We start from the raw sequence: 19,810 nt of genomic DNA on the forward strand, positions 1-19,810 counted from the left end.
AACTTATAGTGCAATTAGCAAGTCGCCGTGCTCCATGGGAATTGGAGGAGTGGCCCGAGCGCTCTGCATGAAACCAGACTCTGGCTGAAACTCTCCCCCGTTACAAGTGCTTCAGAGAGAGATACAACTGATTATTGCCCAAAACTGGCTGTTTCTTTTTCTTTTTTCTCAGTTGTAGCACTAGTGAGACAGAATGAATTTTACTCATTTATTTTTAAGGGTGGGGGGAAAGAGAACCAGAGCATCCCTCTGGCACATGTAATATTTGGGCTTGAACTCAGGACTTCATGCTTGAGAGTCCAAGGCTTTACTTCGTGTGCCACTTCCTGGACTACCTGAAGCCCACATTTATAGACAGAGGACATGAGGGCAACAGGGAGCTCATCCAGTGCAGCGGACACTTCACTGTGCTATATGACCTTGGTTGGGAGCACCATGCAAAAGTGGAGCTTCACGCACAGTGGGGCTGTGGGGCTGTGGTGCCTTTCCTCTTCTCTCATCCCCATTCATTTTCTTTCGATCTCTATAGATCTCTTTGTCTCGGATTCTTGTGGGGGGGAGGGGAGTCCATTAGTTGTGGTGGAGTTATGTAAGCACAAAACCACAGTGACATTGTGACGCAAAGAAGAGAGACAGAGTAAGAAGGGAGAGAAGAAAGAAAGATCATCAATCAGTCAAGAAAACATTTTTCCCCTGGTTAATTGTCATTTGATATTAAGCTCTCTTTGTAGTGCTGTTCCTCCATCTAGTGAAATAGTTTTAAATATTCAGGTCTAACCACAGAATGAAGTAAAGCACTCTTGGTAGAGTATACTTGTTGTTAAATTCATTCATTCATTCATTTTTTTTTTTTTAATCTTTATTTATTGGATAGAGACAGCCAGAAATTAAGAAGGAAGCTTTCCCCCTGTAGGTGGGCATTAGGGGCTTGAACAATGGTCCTTGTGCATCGTAACGTCAACCGTCCTTGTGCATCATAACATATGCATTCAACCAGGTGTGCCAACACCAGGACCCAGTTCATTCATTCTTTAACATATTTGATAACTTGTTGTGAACTAGACCCCAGTGTTAGCATTTTTTAAATAAATAACTAAATACCTAGCTCAACAAAAACATAGCATTTGACTGTTGATGTAATTTTAAACAATACAGAATTAGTGGGGGGTTTTTTGTTGTTGTTTGTTTTTTTACACCAGAGCACTGCACAGCTCTGGTTTATGGTGGTGCAGGTGATTAAACATGGGACTTTAGAGCCTCAGGTATTTGAGTCTCTTTGTATAACCATTATGCTACCTACCCTCACCCTAGAATGAGTAATATCCTAGTGTGCTAGAATCTAGTTTTAGAAATTAAAGGGGGGTAAGGCGGTAGCGCAGCAGGTTAAGCACACGTGGTGAGAAGAGCAAGGACAGGCACAATGCTCCCGGTTAGAGCCCTCGGGTCCCCACCTGCAGGGGAGTTGCTTCACAGGCAGTGAAGCAGGTCTGCAGGTGTCTCTCTTTCTCTCCTCTCTGTCTTCCTCTCCTCTCTCCCTTTCTCTCTGTCCTATCCAACAACAATGACATCATCAACAACAATAATAACTACAAAAACAATAAAACAAGGGCAACCAAAGGGAAAATAAATAATAATTTTTAAAAATTAAAAAAAAAAAAGAATTAAAGGGAACAAAATGGAAAAATAGGCTGGGATGGAGACTACTAGAAAGGGTCTTTACTCTTTTGGCATAGCTTTAGAAAGCTGCTTGCTTCTTTTGAATACACCAGACAAGAATTGTCTTTCCCTCCTAGCCATAGCCCATGTAATAAATCAGTGATAAAGGTTTTACTCTGGGTCAGCAATATATAAACATTAGATATCAGATTAGTGGTCTATGGCCATACCACCATGAACACGCCCGATCTCATCTGATCTCTGAAGCTAAGCAGGGTCAGGCCTCGTTAGTACTTGGATGGGAGATACCAGATTGGTGAATTTATAGTAGTTGCTAGTCTCAAACCTAGGTGTTCATGCATCCACAATCCTTCGAGATATTTTAATGGTCTTATTATTGAACTTATTAGAGTGGTTGAAGATGTTATATTTGAGCATATTCCAGAACTGCATTAGTCACATCTTTTAGAAATGTATGGACACTCTTGTATGTTGCAGTAGGTTTCCACAATAGCTTACTTAATGTCAAAACATCCTTCTCATATACAATGACAATGACCACTGTGTCGTACATACATAAAACTTGTATTCTCTGTGTTGAAATTATAACACTTTACCTTTACCATTCTAAGTATTGTTATAGATTAGATCAGTCACATCATTCTAGCAGTCAGACAGTGTAGAAGCTAGTTAAACACTAGCGTGTCAGCTTCTTCATGTCAGGAGCACTGCTCAGCTCTGGCTTAATGGTGTGGAAGATCGAACCTGAGACCTCAGAGCCTCAGGTATGAGAGTCTCTGCGTAACCATTATGCTATCTACCCCCACCCTCTGTGTTAGTTTCTTAATGTCAAGATCATTGCTCAGCTGTCTTATGGATTTGTTTTTTATATTTCTAATCCAAGCATAATGTAATTTCATAGATATATTTGTCTGTCTTCAAAAGTTTATATTTAAAGCTTTGAACTAGTACCGGCCCAATAAGGATTATGACATACGAAGTAAACTTTGTGTTGTTTTGTAAGCTTCATTTATTTTGGTTCTGAACTAGTGTCTACCCCCTTTAGACTTTAGATCTTGTTAGAGCCTTACAAGATCTAGAAAATGCAGCATCAGGTGATGCAGCAGTTCATCAGAGGATCGCTTCTTTGCCAGTGGAAGTTCAAGAGGTATCCCTGCTGGACAAGATAACAGGTGAGAAAAGCAGGTGGGATCTGGAGTTGTTGAGGCAGTTGGGTCAAACAGCAGCATGTGCCGTTGCTTTTCTTGAGTACTAATTTCTTGTCCTGTGCTTTTCCTAGATAAGGAGTCTGGAGAAAGACTTTCTAAGATGGTAGAGGATGCATGTATGTTGCTGGCAGATTATAATGGCAGATTGGCGGCAGAAATAGATGATAGGAAGCAGCTCACTCGAATGTTAGCAGATTTCCTTCGTTGTCAAAAGGAAGCCCTTGCCGAAAAAGAGCATAAATTGGAAGTGCGTAACCTTTTCCTTCTTTAGTCCTCATTGATATTTTGGTAGAGGCTTTAAAATATCTTAAAGTATTTAATCAGTTTGCATTTTTTGATGTAGAACTTTTTAATTTGAAAATAGCTGTTGGGACTAATAGGTCGGTGTCAGTGAAAGAGATTTATGTCAACACAGTAAGTTACATTTTGAATCCTTTGTTTTGAAACTTTTTTGGCCATAGAATTTGTTTTGGATCTGTTATCTCCCTGTTCCCTGCCCTGGAATAGCTCTTCATTTTTGCCTAGGAAGGCAGGTAGTTTCAAATGACTCTTTTTCCCCACCCCTGATCTGATACGCAATAGATTCCTGCTTTGCTCCCAGCTTACTACTACCTTACAGAAAGTCATTCCCTCTTTATACCTGTTAACTGTTGATGCAAAGCCTGGTAGTGCAGGGACTCAAACAGCACAGCACTCTCTCATTTGAGCTGACTAGTCATTGTCAGGGATGGATTGGCCAGATTCAGTTTTATACTTTAAAATTCTTCCAGTTGCTTAGTTTCTGTTTAAACTGTTTCCTGCTACAATAATTTCTTAATTCTTACATTAATGGAGGAGAATTTCTAATTTACCCAAAGGCACATTTGATAATTGACTTGTCAGTGATTGATCTTGTGATGGAACATCTAAAACATATTTTTTATTTATTTTATCATTAGCAGAGTGAAGGGTAAGTAATGTCATACAATTTCTGTCTTTACTCTGTTGATTCGGTTTCTTTAACATCTATTGAGCTTCTGTTGCAGGTGTTGGACATGGGCGTATCTTCTAATGATGTCATCACCTTTAGCAATGTTCTTCCTGCTAAAAATAAATATCAAACACCAAAGCCTGTATTGTCTCCTGTTTTTGAAACTTTATTATCCCACTTTATCCTGCTCTCTCTCATAAGTTATTTTATCACTGGTTTCAAAACAGTTGGGAGTTGAATTTTTTAAGTGTAGAAAATAGGCCAGCTACCCTCTTGATTTCTATGTGCTGTCCAACAAGAGCTCATAGTTCATAATTGTCCATGGTGAGGCTGACAGTACTAATGGAAGTAACATTTACTTTATGACAAGCACTTCAGATGTCAACTCCTTTCATCCCACACAAAACAGTCTTCCCATTTTATAAATACGGAGATTGAGGCAGAGTTTGAATAACTTACTGTCATGGAATTATGGGATTATTTAAAAATCAGGGGCTTTACCTATAAAAGGCATACTCTTTTTTTTCTTTACATGTAAGAATACAACAGCAAGCTGAAATCTTGTTGCTCTGTTTTCTATTGCTTCTCAAAAAATTATTCTTGGCAGGGGTAGATAGCATGATGGTTATGCAAAGACACTCATGCCTGAGGTTACAAAGTCCCTGGTTCAGTCCCTCATACCACCCACCATAAGCCAGAGCTGAGCAGTGCTCTGGTTAAAAAAGAAAAAAAAAAAAAACTTCTGAAATAGTGTTGGGAACTTTTTGATGTTTTTTGGTGCTAGTAGTTTTTATCATTTACATCAGGCTCAACCTGACGCTGTTGACTGGCTACGGAAGAAGGGCAAACGCTAGAAGAAGAAGAAGAAGAAGAATCATTTAAAAAAGAAGCCACCTAACTTATGTTAAATATCTTTTACAAGGGAGATACTTAGGTTTCTAATTAACTAGAAAATTATTCCACAGAATATAGATTATCATTTATAATGAAAGGATTTGAGATACTTAGAAATTTTTCTTTGAAGTAGGTGTTTCATTAAATTTTTTTTGTTTTAATTTTATTTGATAGAACAGAAATTGAAGTAGGTGGAAGTGAGAGAGAGAGAGAGAGACCTGCAGAACTGCTGCAGCTGTTTGTGAAGCTTCCCCACCTTTGGGAGCGTGCGGGGGGGGGGGGGGGGGGACCATAGTCCTAGTTCTTCTTCTTCTTCTTTTTTTTTAAATATATTTATTCCCTTTTGGTACCCTTGTTGTTATTGATGTCATCATTGTTGGATAGGACAGAGGGGGGGAAAGAAAGACACCCGCAGACCTACTTAACCGCTTGTGAAACGACTTCCCTGCAGGTGGGGGAACCGGGGGCTCGAACCGGGATCCTTTCCCCAGTCCTTGTGCTTTTCGCTACGTGCACTTAACCCGCTGTGCTACCACCCGACTCCTGTCCTAGTTCTTAAGTATGGTAACTAAGGTGTGCTCTCTACTGGGTGTGCCACCACACAGTCCCAGGCGGTTTATTTTAAAATGAAATTGTAAGAGGTCAGGATTTACACTTTTATCAGTAGTGATGCTATCAAATAGTTTTCAGTTTTTTATTTATTTTTAATTTTATTTTTGAGAAACACCAGAGCACTGCTCAACTCTGGCTTATGGTGGTGTGGGCAGGAGAATCTGTTTGTATAACCATTATGCTATCTACCCCGTCCCCATTTTTTTTTTTAAACATTAACTGTGACCAGGTATAAGTGATTAGTTCAAGATTAGTGATTAGTTCAAGGCTAAGTGGTGTTCTTTTTCTTCAGAGAGAGAGAGAGAGGAGGGAGAAAGTGACTGATTGTGTGTATGATGATGGAGCCTGACACTTGTTTGATTTTACTACTCCAGGTTAACTTTTTAATTTTTTTTCTCTTTAGATAGACAGATAGCAAGTCAGTATGGGAGCTTCTCCCAGTGTGGTGACAGTACCATGTAGTGTTGGGCCCAACCACTTGCTTCCTGTCCCGTCCTCTCTGTAGCTAGAAACTCTCCCATTCGTAGTTTCACTGTCCCTAGAACACTTATAATTCAGATAAGAGACCAAGGGGTTCAGAGAGAGGAAATGAAACTGTAGCACTGGACCCTCCTGGTGCTGTAGAGCTTCCCATGTCAGTGCTGGGGTTTGAACCTGGGTGGGGTGCGTGACAAGTAAGCCTTCTCTCCAGCTCTCTGCTCTTTTTTTTTTTTTTTTTTCTTCCTCCTCCAGGGTTATCGCTGGGGCTACAAATCCACTGCTCCTGGAGGTCAGTTTTTCCATTTTATTGGGCAGGACAGAGAGAAATTGAGAGGTGTGTATGTGTGGAGGGGTAGATGGAGAAGAGAGAAAGATAGACACACCTGCAGACCTGTTCACTGCCCGCAGGTGGGGAGCTGGAGTTTAAACTGGAAATCCATGTGTGGGTCCTTGCACTTCATATTTTGTGCACTTAACCCAGTGTGCTACTGCCTGGATCCCCCCTGCTCTGTTTTTCTTTCCTTCTCTCTCTCTTTACTCTCCCTTCCCTTCTTACTTTTTTTCCCTTTATCTCTCCCCTCCCCTCCCTCCCTCCCTCCCTCCCTTCCTTCCTTCCTTCCTTCCTTCCTTCCTTCCTTCCTTCCTTCCTTCCTTCCTTCCTTCGTGATCAGAGTACTACTTTGGACTATCATGGTGTCAGTATTGAATACAGGGTCTCAACCATGCTAATCCTGTCTTGAATATTCTGAACCACCTCCACAGTGACCCTGTCTGTCTCTATTCTTGTCCTCTCCCATCTCTTTCCACCAGGATTAATGTAGGGGCTCAGTGCCTGCATGCATGATGAATTCACTGCCTTCCCCCACCTCTCCTATCTTGATGGTGAAATTGTGAGGGAAGGGTGGGTAGAGAGAGAGAAGCCAGCATTGATCTGCTCAGGAAGTTTCCCTCCTCCTCATGGGGACTATGATCGTGAGCCCAGGTCATGGTGCACGGTAATATGTGCTGGGCACACTGCCCAGTCCCTATCTCAGGTTTCTTTTTTCTTATTATTTATTTACATTGAATTTATTTCAATGGAAGAGAAATAGAGAGCAGAGCACGGTCTAGCTGTAGCTTATGGTGGTGCTGCGGACTTGACCATGGGACTGCAGAGCCTCAGGCATGAAAGTCTTGCAGAACCATTAAGCTGTCTTCTCAGCCCTACCTCACGGGCATTGAAGCTCTTGCAATAGATAACGATAGAAAATGTTGCTATAGTGTGGTCATTTCCTCGTGTGCTGTCCTGGGGGCTCAAACCCGGGTTTGGCTCTTGGCAACACAGGTGCCCTCAGGTGAGTCATTTCACCGGGAAACATAAGCAGTCATCGGCTGGGTGGTGGCTCGCCTGGCAGAGAGCACATGAGCACATGCTACAATGTGCAAGGACCCAGGTTCAAGCTCCCACTTGCCACCTGCAGAGGGAACCTTCACAAGCAGTGGAATAGTACTACAGGTGTCTCTTTTCTCTCCTCTATCTCCCCTCTCAGTTTTTATCTCTTATCAAATACAATGTTAAAAAAATACCAAATTAGCATTTAAAAAAGTTTGGTAATCATAAGCCATTATTTCTGAATCACAAATTGTTGCTTTTGAAACAAGTTAATTCTGGCTACTGTGCAGAACTCATTAAAGAACTTACTTAACTTGATTTATGAAATCTGTAGATTGTGAGACAAATTTTGCTGAAGCTAAAATATCTTGGAAAATACTAGTGACTAGAAGAATTAAAGTTTATTTTAGCTAGGGAGGACTATATCTATTATTGGATAAAGACAAATTCAGAGGGAGAGAGATACCTGCAACCCTTGCTTCACCACTTATGAATGTTTCCCCTAGCATGTGGGGACCAAGGGCTTGAACCCAGGTCCTTGCACATTGTAATGTGAGCACTTAAGCAGGTGTGTGCTACCACCTGGCTCCCCAGATACATATATTTCTGCTGGTAGTTCCTGTCACAACATGAGATCAACAAAGATGAAAAAACAAGTGTAATAATTCCATGCTGGGGTGGTTGCTCAAAGCTCACATACCAGCCACGCATGTATGAGACCTTGTGTTCAGTCCTTGGGCCACATTAAAAACTCAGCCCCTGGCTCCCCACCTGCTAGTGAAGCAGGTCTGCAGGTGTCTTTCTCTCCCCCTCTCTGTCTTCCCTTTCTCTCTGTTTCTCTGTCTTATCCAACAAGAAAGGCAACAAAATGGGGAAAATGGCCACCAGGAGCAGTGGATTTGTAATGCAGGCACTGAACCCCAGTGAGAGCTCTGGAGGAAAAAAAAAAAAAACCAATAGTGCTGAGCTGGGGAAATACATAGCAGTTTGTGAGAGAGACTTATGCAGGAGCACCAGAGTTCCAGAGGCTGTAGGTTCAATCCCTGGCACCACCATAAACCAGAGCTGAGCAGTGCTCTGGTTTAAAAAAAAAAAAAACACTTTTCTTTCTAGTTTTATTTATTTATTTAGGATAGAGACAAATTGAGAGAGAAGAGGGAGCTAGGGAGTAAGAGAGACCTGCAGCACCGCTTCACTAAATGTGAAGCTCCCACCTTGTAGGTGGAGGCCAGAAGCTTGAACCCAGGTCCATGCACAGTGACTTGTGTACTCAAATGGGTGTACTACCACCCCTCCTGTTTTTTGCTTTTAAATAATTTTGGGGCCAGTTAAATAGCTCACTTCTTTGCCATGTTTGTGACCCAGGTTCAAGCTTTTGAAGGAAGTTCCAGTGGTGTGATCTCATAAATATCCATTGAGATGTTTTGTTTAGGAGCCTGGTGGTGGTACACATGTTATATAGTGCACAGGACCTGGGTTCAAGCCCCTCATCCCCACCTGTAAGGGGAAAGCTTCATGAATAGTGAAGTAGGGCAGCAGGTGTCTTTGTCTCCCCCTTTCTATCACCTTCCCTCTAAATTTCTGGCTGTCTTTATCCAATAAATAAGTAAAGATAGTAAGTTTTTTAAATGTTTTATATATAGTATTATGACAGATCTAAGTAATTGTTTGAAAATGATAGTAAATGGTCTTATATTTTTGTTTTTCCCCAGTCCACTATGCAGCTCTGGCTTGTGGTGCAGGGGATTCAGCCTTAGGCATGAAAGTCTTTTTGCATAACATTAGCCATAATTGCTGATAATTCATGGTTCATTAGGACTCGGTACATGTAAAATGCCATTATATTATTTCATATATATACATGGGAATATATTCACTTTTATATTGGACCAATTGTTACTTCCAGTTTTATTTTTAGATTTATTTCAGTTTTTCCTACCTTCCAAAAGTTTTATTATTTTTATTACTATCAGAGTTACTGCTTAGTGCCTGTATGATGAATCCTCTACTCCTAGCAGCCATTTTTCCTTTTGTGTTTAGATGTTGAGAAGGGAGGAGCAGCTGGAAAGTGAGACACATGCTATGCTGTTTTGCCTCTAGTGAAGGTTCCCTCCCCTCCTGTGAACACTGAGATCTTGACCTTGGGTTCTTATGCATGTCTTTGAATAATTTCCTAGCCTTCACATAAGCTGTAATCTTCACAGTAGTCTGTCAGTTTCTCCTTTTGTAAACTGCTTTATTGCTTTGTGGGGGTGGGGAAGCTACAGAAGGGAGGAACAGACTATTATTTCATTTAAATAGAATGCTGGGTGGTTTTTTTTTTTTTTTTGGGTCATTGTTCTCTTTATAGCACCATACCCCAAATACAGCATGTATGTTTTTTGATCATTACCCAAATTAATGCAGACATTCCATTAATAACAGGCAAAGTAATTGGATATAAGAACTGTCAATCTGTACATAACATTGTGGGTGAAGCCTTTTTTCTTAAAGTGAAACTACTAAATATATGATTCCTAACTCCTCTCCTGCCAAGTTACCTTTATCTGATTGCCTGGAATAACAGCTCATCTTCCTGTTCTCCTCAGCTCCCTTTTTCTCTGTAGCTATGACAGGTAGATCTTTTCACAAGGGATCAGATCTCATCATACATCTGCTTAAAACTATCGTAATAATTGTCATTACAATTTTGGAACTTTATCCTGAGATCATAGTCGAGTGTCCACTTAACTTCATTGTGTTCTTTGAAGCACGAGAAGTATGTTTTCACGTTAGGGTCTTAGCTTTCTTGTACCTGGCTAATATGTTCTAGTCTTTGATCTGACTGGTAACTTCTTTCTTCTTCCTTTCTCTTTTCTTTTTTTTTCTTATCGCTGGGACTCAGTGCCAGTACTATGAATCTACTGTTCCTGGTGCCATTTTTTTCCCATCTTATTGGATAGGACAGAGAGAAATTGAGAGTGGAGGGGAAGATAGGGGACCAGGTTGTGGCACACCTTGTTGGGCGCACATGTTACAAAGCAGAAGGACCCAGGTTCAACCCCCCCAACCTCCACCTGTAGGGGGAAAGCTTCACAAGTGATGAAGCAGGGCTGCAGGTGTCTCTATCTGCCCCCTCTCAATTTCTGGCCATCTCTGTCCAATAAGTAAAGATAATTTTTAAAAACTGGGAGACACCACCAGCAGGTAGGGAGCAGGAGGCTTGATCCAGGATCCTTGTGCAGGTCCTTTGTACTATGTGCTTAACTTGATGTGCCACTGCCCAACCCCCTGACTGGTAACTTTTTCCTTCAGGTTTTTATTTCTGGTTTTCTGCTTCACAATTTTTGCTTCCATTCACCTTTATTACATGTTAGGCAGGAGAGATACCAGAGCACCTCTCGAATACATGACAGCAGGGCTGGACCCAGAACCGTCAGGCATGTGAGTCCCAAGCTTTACCAGTTCAGCTATTTATTTCCCCAGCTATTTCTTAGTTATCCTGTACTGCACTAGAATGTGAGGTACATGACTGAAAGATATTTGTTCACATTTATTGCTTGGAGGTTTTTGTTTTGTAGATGCACAGATATTTCCTTTTCTTTTTTCCCTGAAGCAATGCTTACCTCTGGCTTGTGTGGGGGATTGAATTTGGGACTTCTCAGAGCCTCAGGCATGAGTTTCTTTGCATAACCATTATGCTGCCTGCCTGTGCTCAGTATTGAGTGAATTGATAGCAGGCTTTCAGGTGGTAAATAAGTGGGTTCATGCCAGTGCAAATTACAATTTCTGTAATTAACTCAGAAAAGTAATGTAATTAAATATAATTGGATCTTTTAAAAAATATCCACATGATAGGTTAAATTATGTGGGGGGGCTGGGTGTGGCACACTTGGTTAAGCACACATGTTATAATGTGCAGGGACCCTGGTTCAAACCCCTAGTCTCCACCTGTAGGAGGAAAGCTTCACAAGTGGTGAAGCAGGGCTGCAGGTATCTCTGTCTCTCTCCCTCTCTATAAGCCCTGTCCTCTCCCCTTGATTTCTGGCTTCCTATCAAATAAAGATTAAAAAAAAAAACTCTCTAAAGGGGGGGGCAATGGTGGCGCACCTGGTTGAGCACACATGTTATGATATCTAAGGACCCAGGTTCAAGCCCTTGCTCCCCACCAGCAAGGGGAAAGTTTCACAAGTGGTATTACAGGGGATTGAACCTGGGACTTAAGAGCCTAAGGCATGACAGTCTATTTGCATAACTATTATGCTATCAACCCCTACCCCAGCCACCAGAGTTCTCATAACCTTAGGAACAATTAGCTTCCTTCAATTTTTTTTTTTTCTTTTTTACACTAGAGCACTGCTCATCTTTGGTTTATGATGGTGCAAAGGATTGAACCTGGGACTTTGGAGACTCAGGCATGAGAATCTCTTTGCATAGCCATTATGCTGTCTACCCCCTCCCTTAGTGTGTTCTATTGAGGACTAATTTCTAGAACTGCAGTTGACCATTTTGTCAAGGCATGGTCATTTTGAATTTCTTGTTTGATAACAGAGAAATTGAGAGGAAAGGAGGATGAAAAACAGACACCTGCAGCACTACTTCATTCTTGAAGAATCTTATACAGATGGGGAACCAGGGTTTGAACCTGGGTCTTTCTGTGTGTTAACAGGTGTGCTCCGCAGCATGTGCCACTGCCCAAACAAGTCACTTTAAAATTAATACATTTTACTGATTTGCATGCTTCCTTTTTTCCTTGCATACTATATTGAACTGTCAATCAAATGAGAGACACAAATAACATTGTGCTCTCCTGTGCATAAGTATTGATTGAGTAGGAGTTAGTGCTACCAGGTGGAAAGTAGAGCTTCAAAGAAAATCCTTCAAGCTAGAATTCTTTTACAGAAAGTAGAGGAGCCCTTTGTGTTGATTACAAAATGTTTACAATCAAGCAATTACAACCCCTCCTGAGGCAAAAAGAAGTAACTACCTTTGAGCAACTACTGTTTGTTATTGATGCCTCTGAGGCTTCCTAGGTAGTCTGATGGTGCCAAGTTATGAGGGAGAAAGCATAAAGGCTAGGTAACAGTCCCGAGGACAGGAAGGAATGATGCCATTGGAAGTGCTCAAAATCTTGTGTAGTTATAACGATAATAAAACAAGGGCAACAAAAGGGGGAAAAGGCAAATTTTAAAAAAATCTTGGGGATCCTGGCGGTGGTGCAGCAGGTTGGGCGTACGTGGCGCATAGCGCCAAGGACCAGCGTGGGGATCCCGGTTTGAGCTCCCAGCTCCCCACCTGCAGGGGAGTCGCTTAATGGGTGGTGAAGCAGGTCTGTAGGTGTCTTTCTCTCCTCCTCTCTGTCTTCCCCATCTCCCTCAATTTCTATCCTATCCAGCAACAAATGACATCAACAACAATAATAACCACAAGGGCAACAAAAGGGGAAAAAAAGGCCTCCAGGAGCAGTAGATTCATGGTGCAGGCACTGAACCCCAGCAATAACCTTGGAGGCAAAAAAAAAAATCTTGTGTAGTTACTTAGCTCATTAGGGAGGGTGAGAGATTTGTAGCATTTTTCTGCTAGGAATTAACGAAAAGACGTTATATGGTGCATGGCAGTAGAAGTCGAGTGAAGTTTGTTAGCAGTATAAAAATAGAGAAATGGGCAAGTATAGGAAACAGTTGAATCACTATAATTTGTTCATTGGACTTAAGGGTATTGTTAGAAACAGTGCTAAAATAAGATTTGAAAGCTATAGGGCAAATGAAAGAATATTAAAGTAATAAGCTTAAGACAGAGGGGGAGAGAACCAGACCTGCTTCACCGCTTGTGAAGTGACTAGCCTACAGGTGGGGAGCCGGGGGCTTGAACCGGGATCCTTATGCCGGTCCTTGGGCTTAGCGCCACCTGTGCTTAACCCTCTGTGCTACTGCCTGACTCGACTTTTTTTTCTTTTAAGTAGCTGTGTTGTTATATTTCTTTTTAAAGTTTAGTTTAATGGGAGAGATAACCAAAGTAATAACTGTAATGCACAGTGCCAGGGCTCAAACTCAATGCCTCCTGCATGCAAGACATGCTTTTTTTTTTTTTTTTTAAACCTCCATGGTTATTGCTGGAGCTTAGTGTCTGCACTGTGAATCCACTGCTCCTGAAGGTCATTTTTTTCCTGCCCTTTTGTTGCCTTTGTTGTGATTATTATTGCTATTGTTGATGTAGTCCGTTGTTGGATAGGACACTGAGAAATGGAGAGGGGAGGGGAAGGCAGAGAGGGGGAAAGAAAGACACCTGCAGACCTGCTTCACTGCCTGAGAAGTGACTCCCCTGCAGGTGGGGAGCCGGGGCTCGAACCCTGATACCAATGCCGGTCCTTGCGCCACGTGCGCATAACCTGCTGCGCTACCGCCCAACCCCTCTTTTTTTAAACCGCTGAGCCACTTCCTGACCCCAATTTTTATAATTTTTTATTTTATTTTTTAAAAATCCCTTTTGTTGCCCTTGTTTTTATTGCTGTAGTTGTTATTGATGTCGTCGTTGTTGGATAGGACAGAGAGAAATGGAGAGAGCAGGGGAATACAGAGAGGGGGAGAGAAAGACACCTGCACACCTGCTTCACTGCCTGTGAAGTGATTCCCCTGCAGTTGGGGACGGGGGACGGGGGGCGGGGGGGGGGGGCTCGAACCGGGAGCCTTATGCTGGTCCTTGAGCTTATTACTTTTTTAATAAGCCTACACAATTTCATTGTTCCTAGTAGACTTTTTTCCCCCTGTTGGTTCCATATAGAGACTGTGTGGAGGAGAGACACCACAGCACTGCTCTATTCATGAAGTTTCCCCGTGCATGGTGCTACTATGCATAACCAGGGGCTTAGACTGTCCTTGTGTGTGGTGAAAATGTTTGTTTTTACCAGGTGTGCTATCTCCTGGCTCCATTTACTTATTTATTTGAGAGGTAACAAGTATTGTTCCAACATTTGCAGTCCAACTTTCCTGGTCTGTTGGCTCCATTCTCTGGTACTAAAAATTCAATCCCGGGACTTCGTTTGTAAGGCACTTGTTTTTCCACTGAGCTACCTCCCTGATCCTTAAATGTGTTTTCTTTGATGAAAAGAAAAGTATGTTGATGGAACATCAGTAGGAAATAGGACATGAGAAAACGGATGCTCAACCCTCTTCTGATCTGCTGTCAGCTGTAGGAAGCGCTTCTCCATAGGCATGCGCACTGGTGGCTTTAGTTGATCAGGGCTCTCAGCCACCCCCTCGGATGTGGAGACTCATTGCTTACAGCTCGTCTGCGTTGATTGCGAAACCGGTCAAACATTGCCTTTTTTTTTTTTCTTTTTTTTTTTTTCTGGTCTATTTCTACTTGGAATGTTTGCATTTAGAATTCCCCAAACAAGATACATGAATGAGTATGGTAGAGACTTGACTTGGCATCACTTTGGAAATAAGCACTGGCCACATGACTAGTAGCACGTTGGGTGTCAGGAAGGTCACGGCACATCTTTTCCTAGAAAAACCGGGAAAAGTTCATGGTTTTTCTGACAACCCAATAGCTGGTATGTGGTGTTAAGCTATTCCGCTTAAATACCCAGAATGTGGAAAGTAATTTCACTTCCCTGGATTATTGTTAGAACACATCTGCATTTCTGTGTTTTTGGATTCCATGTCAGCAAAAAGAATAAGAGCTTAACACGTTGCAGAAGGAAGGGTCAGGATTATAGAAGAAGTGGAGTCAAAATGCTTTTGGAAAACGGTAGACGGAATTTGGCATAGTTGATCAAAATTAGGAATGGTTGTAGTTTTTATGCTACCTGTCTTCAGATGCCTTGAACATATTAGAAAAGAGAAGTTGCATTTATTTAAGAGAGTAGACCTATCACCATGCATGTGGCCCAGGTCCATGTCCAGCCTCTTCTGCACTGGATGAAATTTTGGTCCTATTATATTTTTCCCTCTCTCCATATTTGAAAAAGTCCCAGAGTGGTGAAGTCCTTGTGATGAGGTAAATAAAAACAAAGAAAGGATAGCCTCAGCCTTATATATCTACCACAACCTGAATACAACCCATCTCTGAGCCAGGCTAATGTAAAAATGTTAGCAGTGAAGAACTATGTAGGCTCAAATCCATGAAATAATTTTCAGTTCTCAGTGAAAGATTCCAAGACATGCCAAGAAGAATCATTTTGTGGAGACAAAGGTCAAAAAACAGACTTTGTGTGACACAAATTTTGGAATTAGCAGGCCCAGCATTGACACTTAACTGACTATGTTAACATCTAGTGGAAAAGACACTGCCATAGTAGATAGGAGGAAAGATGGGACTGGATACAAGTCAAAGTCAAACCAGGAAGAAAGACAACTAAAAAAGGGACTTCATAGACAGCTTACTATGTGGAAACTACTAAGGGGAAAAACGTACGATTCATTAATCCTGTAAAATCAGAAACTTTACAAGCTGAAATGTAAAAAAGGAAAATGAATGGACAAAACCCTTCCAGGACACTCAAGAATTGTGGGAACAAATTGGAAAATGGTTATACATATATGTTTGGAATAATGAGAATGAAAAAAGAAGAGGACATATTATTTGAAGCAACAATTACCAAGAGCCACTAAATTTAATGATTAGTAACAAGCACTGATCCAGAGACAGGACTTGGAGAAGAAACATAAGGCAAGATAAAGGGAAAAAAAGAAAGAAAGAAACAGAAATTGCGGCAGAGATGCAGAAACAGGTTTGCAATCAGCCAGAGTGGGTGGCAGGAAACGGCTTATGTAGAAAGGCATTTAGGCAAGACTTTCAACTGACTTGTTAGCAGAACTAGAAGCAAGAATGGAGTGAGATCAAAATGGTTTAAAAAAGAAAAGACTGGGCCGGGGGTAGCGCAGCAGATTAAGCACCCATGGTTCCAAGTGCAAGGACCCATTCAAGGATTCCAGTTTGAACCCCTGGCTCCCCACCTGCAAGGGGGGTCGTTTCACAGCGGCGAAGCAGGTCTGCAGGTGTATTTCCTTCTCTCAGTCTTCCCCTCCTCTTGATCTCTCTGTCTCTCTGTCCTATCAACAACAAAGGCAACAATGGAGAAAATGGCCTCCAGGAGCAGTGGATTCCGAGTCCCAGCAATAACCCTGGAGGCAGAAAAGAAAAAGAAAAAGACACCAGTCTTCAAATAGGGCGGGATAAATATAATAAATGTTCTGTTGCTGGTTATGCTTTTTTTTGAATGTTAAAAGCCAGACACTACCATATGGTCTTTAGTGGCCTGTCAAACAAGCTATGGGACACAATAGAATACTCAGTCCCTTAAAAAGTTACCATTGCAGTGGGTTAAACACACATGGCACGAAGTGCAAGGACCGGCATAAAGATCCTGGTTTGAGCCCCCGGCTTCCCACCTGTGTGTGTGTGGGGTCACTTCACAGGCGGTGAAGCAGGTCTGCAGGTGTCTTTCCCTCTCTCTGCTTTTCCCTCCTCCATTTCTCTTTGTCCTAACAACGATGACATCGGTAACATCAATAATAATAACTACAACAATAAAACAAGGGCAACAAAAGGGAAAATATTAAAAAAATTTTTTAAAAGAAAAGTTGGCATTGTGTCATTTGCCGGAAAATGGAACTGGATGAGATTATGCTAAGTGGAATAAGAGAAGTGAAAGGGCTGAGAGAGCTCACTCAGCAAAGTGTACCCCTTACCATTTAAGGGGCTTGGGTTTGAGCTCCAGTTTACCTGGGAGGACAGTATGAGGGTTACTCCCTGTACAGTGAAAAGATGCCATGTTATCTAACAGAAATGGTGAAAATGTTGGCCTGGAACGAGTTATATTGCACATGTGAAGCCCCTCCTCCCATAGCCATACCTAGAGGATTTTTAATTACTCATTAAGCCCATATGCTATTTTTCATGAGAAAATTAATTCCTGGGAGTTCCAGAGATGTTTTAATGGCAGATATTACGGTCTTATGTGTTATACACATCTGTTTTCTTATTGGACTTTGGATGTTTAGGTAGGAACCTTTCTGCAACTGTGATGACCCTTCATTTGATGTTAAGAAACTTTGAGTTGGGTAGAATGGTTTCTGTACTCATTTCAGTAAAAAATGTTGAGAAGCAGGATAGTGTGACAGTTAAGCCTAGGATTCTGAAAATTCAAATTAGTGGGCAGGGGTAGATAGCATAATGGTTATGTGAAAAGACTCTCATGTCTGAGGCTCCAAAGTCCCAGGTTCAATCCCCTGCACCACCATAAGTCAGAGCTGAGCAGTGCTCTGATTAAAAAACAAAAAGACAAGACTAGATTTGAAATCCTTTTGCCCCACTTGGAGAAGTTAGTTTCTCTATGTGTGTCTCTCTCCCTCTTTGTCTTTATGAACCAGCACATCACTCTGGTACATGTGATGCTGAGAATCAAACTCAGAACCTTATTTCTTTGTGAGTCTAGTGTGTTATCCACTGTGTCACCTTCATGCTGTGGGGAAATTTGTTTTCTTATTCATTCATTCATTCATTCATTTAATTTGGTACCGTGGAACATACTAAGGGCCTCATAACGTGTGGAGCAACCAAGTGACTTCCCTATTTTACTTTTTCATTGTATGTGTTTAAAGTAGAAAAGAGACACAGTGGCAAAGACAGAAACTTACCACCTATATAGAGTGTCCGAAGCCCTTTTGCTTCTAGTCGACCGTGCTTTATTCTCATTATCAAAAGTATTCTCCACCTATGAAAATATGTGAAGTATTTAAAATACAGGTTGCTATTTAGTGAGCACATGAACATTTTCATTAGAATTACAACATGCTACATGAAATCAGTTCCTAGCTTATGGTGGTTGGTGGACTGAACCTGGGACTTTGAAGGCTCAGGAAGCAAAATTTTTTAATTTATTTTTTGTTACTTTTTTTTTTTGCCTCCAGGGTTATCACTGAGGTTTGGTGGCAGCACTTATGAATACGCTGCTCCTGGTGGCCATCTTTTTTTAAAAATTTTTTTTCATTGTTAGATAGGACAAAGAGAAACTGAGAGGGGAGGGGAGAGAAAGATAGACACCTGCGGACCTGCTTCACCACTTGTGAATTGACTCCTCCACACACAGGTGGGGGAACTGGGGCTCAAACCAGGATTCTTTTTATTTATTTTTTATTTAAGAAAGGATAAATTAACAAAACCATACAGTAGGAGGGGTACAACTCCACACAATTCCCAATCTCCATATCCCATCCCCTCTCCTGATAGCTTTCCCATTCTCTATCCCTCTGGGACCATGGACCCAGGGTCATTGAGGGTTGCAGAAGGTGGAAGGTCTGGCTTCTGTAATTGCTTCCCCGCTGAACATGGCGTTGACTGGTCGGTCCATACTCCCAGTCTGCCTCTCTCTTTCCTTAGTAGTCTGGGTCTCTGGGGAAGCGGAGCTCCAGGACACATTGGTGGGGTCTTCAGTCCAGGGAAGCCTGGCTGGCATCCTGATGGCATCTGGAACCTGGTGGCTGAAAAGAGAGTTAACATACAAAGCCAAATAAATTGTTGAGCAATCATGGTCCCAAAGTTTGGAATAGTGGAGAGGAAGTGCTGGGGGGTACTCACTGCAAACTCTAGTGTACTTGTGCTTTCAGGTATATATTTTGCACTAGTTTATGGATATGTGTGAACATATATATACTCTCTCTCACAGAACCTGGTCTATATCTAGGTTTTGGGACTTTGTTAGAAAGTGATCCACCTGGGATGGGATTAGAGAATACTATGAAAGGAAAGGTCTCACCCGAGTAATGAAGCTGAAGGGTTGTCATTCCACACGTGAAGTCTCTGGACACAGTCTGAGCTGAAGCATGTTGAGGTGGCAATCGTTGTGTTGATTAGGTTGCTATCGGCAGATGCAATATTATTTGATATGGATTGGGAGAGGCATGTGGGAAAGTGGGCCGCCCTATCCTAAAGTTCCAGGACTGGGGGAAATATAGGCTCTATAGTGGAGATGTGAGGTTCCTGCTGTCTTAGGGTTCAAAAAGACAATGGATAGTTAATGTTATCATCACATTATTTGGTAATTGGGTTAACTTTGAAAAGTCCTTTTGTTAGGGTTTGCTGTATAGTACCTAGTATCTTATATAGCTGTGCCACTGGTTGCTTCTGATCTACTTGGTCTAGGCTTTTGAGAGAGTCCGCATATCAAATACATAGCCTATATATGAAAAAGACTCAGTCTGTGTTTTAAAAACTTCGAGTCATACAATTAATTTTTCCCTTCATATTAACTAGTGATTTATATGACTACACTTTACTAGGAGTACATAAACACCATTCCCACCACCAAAATACTGTGTCCCATCCCACCCACCCACACCCACTCCCCACTGGCCCAGGAAGCCGCATGTCCACCCTCCCCCTCACCACAGGGTTTTTACTTTGGTGCTCTACTTTCAATTTAGTCAGATCCTGCTTTTATTTTCTCTTTCAGATCTTCTATCTTAACTTCTGTTGTGTAGGATCATCCCATACTCATCTTTATCTTTCTGACTTAACTCACTTAACATAATTCCTTCTAGCTCTGTCCAAGATAGAGAAGGTAGGTTCATTGTTCTTGATTGCTGTATAGTATTCCATTGTGTATATATACCA

At 41.7% G+C, this 19,810-nt stretch overlaps 1 protein-coding gene across 1 annotated transcript in view; it reads left to right on the forward strand.

Moving 5' to 3' along the window:
• Nucleotides 1–19,810, forward strand: part of RPRD1A (regulation of nuclear pre-mRNA domain containing 1A) — a 65,649-nt gene that overhangs the window by 37,978 nt on the left and 7,861 nt on the right. The window contains exons 5-6 of the mRNA XM_007535556.3: nt 2,723–2,849; nt 2,957–3,132. Coding sequence (XP_007535618.1) covers nt 2,723–2,849; nt 2,957–3,132 — 303 coding nt within the window. The remainder of the gene's footprint in view (nt 1–2,722; nt 2,850–2,956; nt 3,133–19,810) is intronic.

Source organism: Erinaceus europaeus, chromosome 15 (assembly GCF_950295315.1).
Source record: "Erinaceus europaeus chromosome 15, mEriEur2.1, whole genome shotgun sequence".
Classification (NCBI taxonomy): Eukaryota; Metazoa; Chordata; class Mammalia; order Eulipotyphla; family Erinaceidae; genus Erinaceus; species Erinaceus europaeus.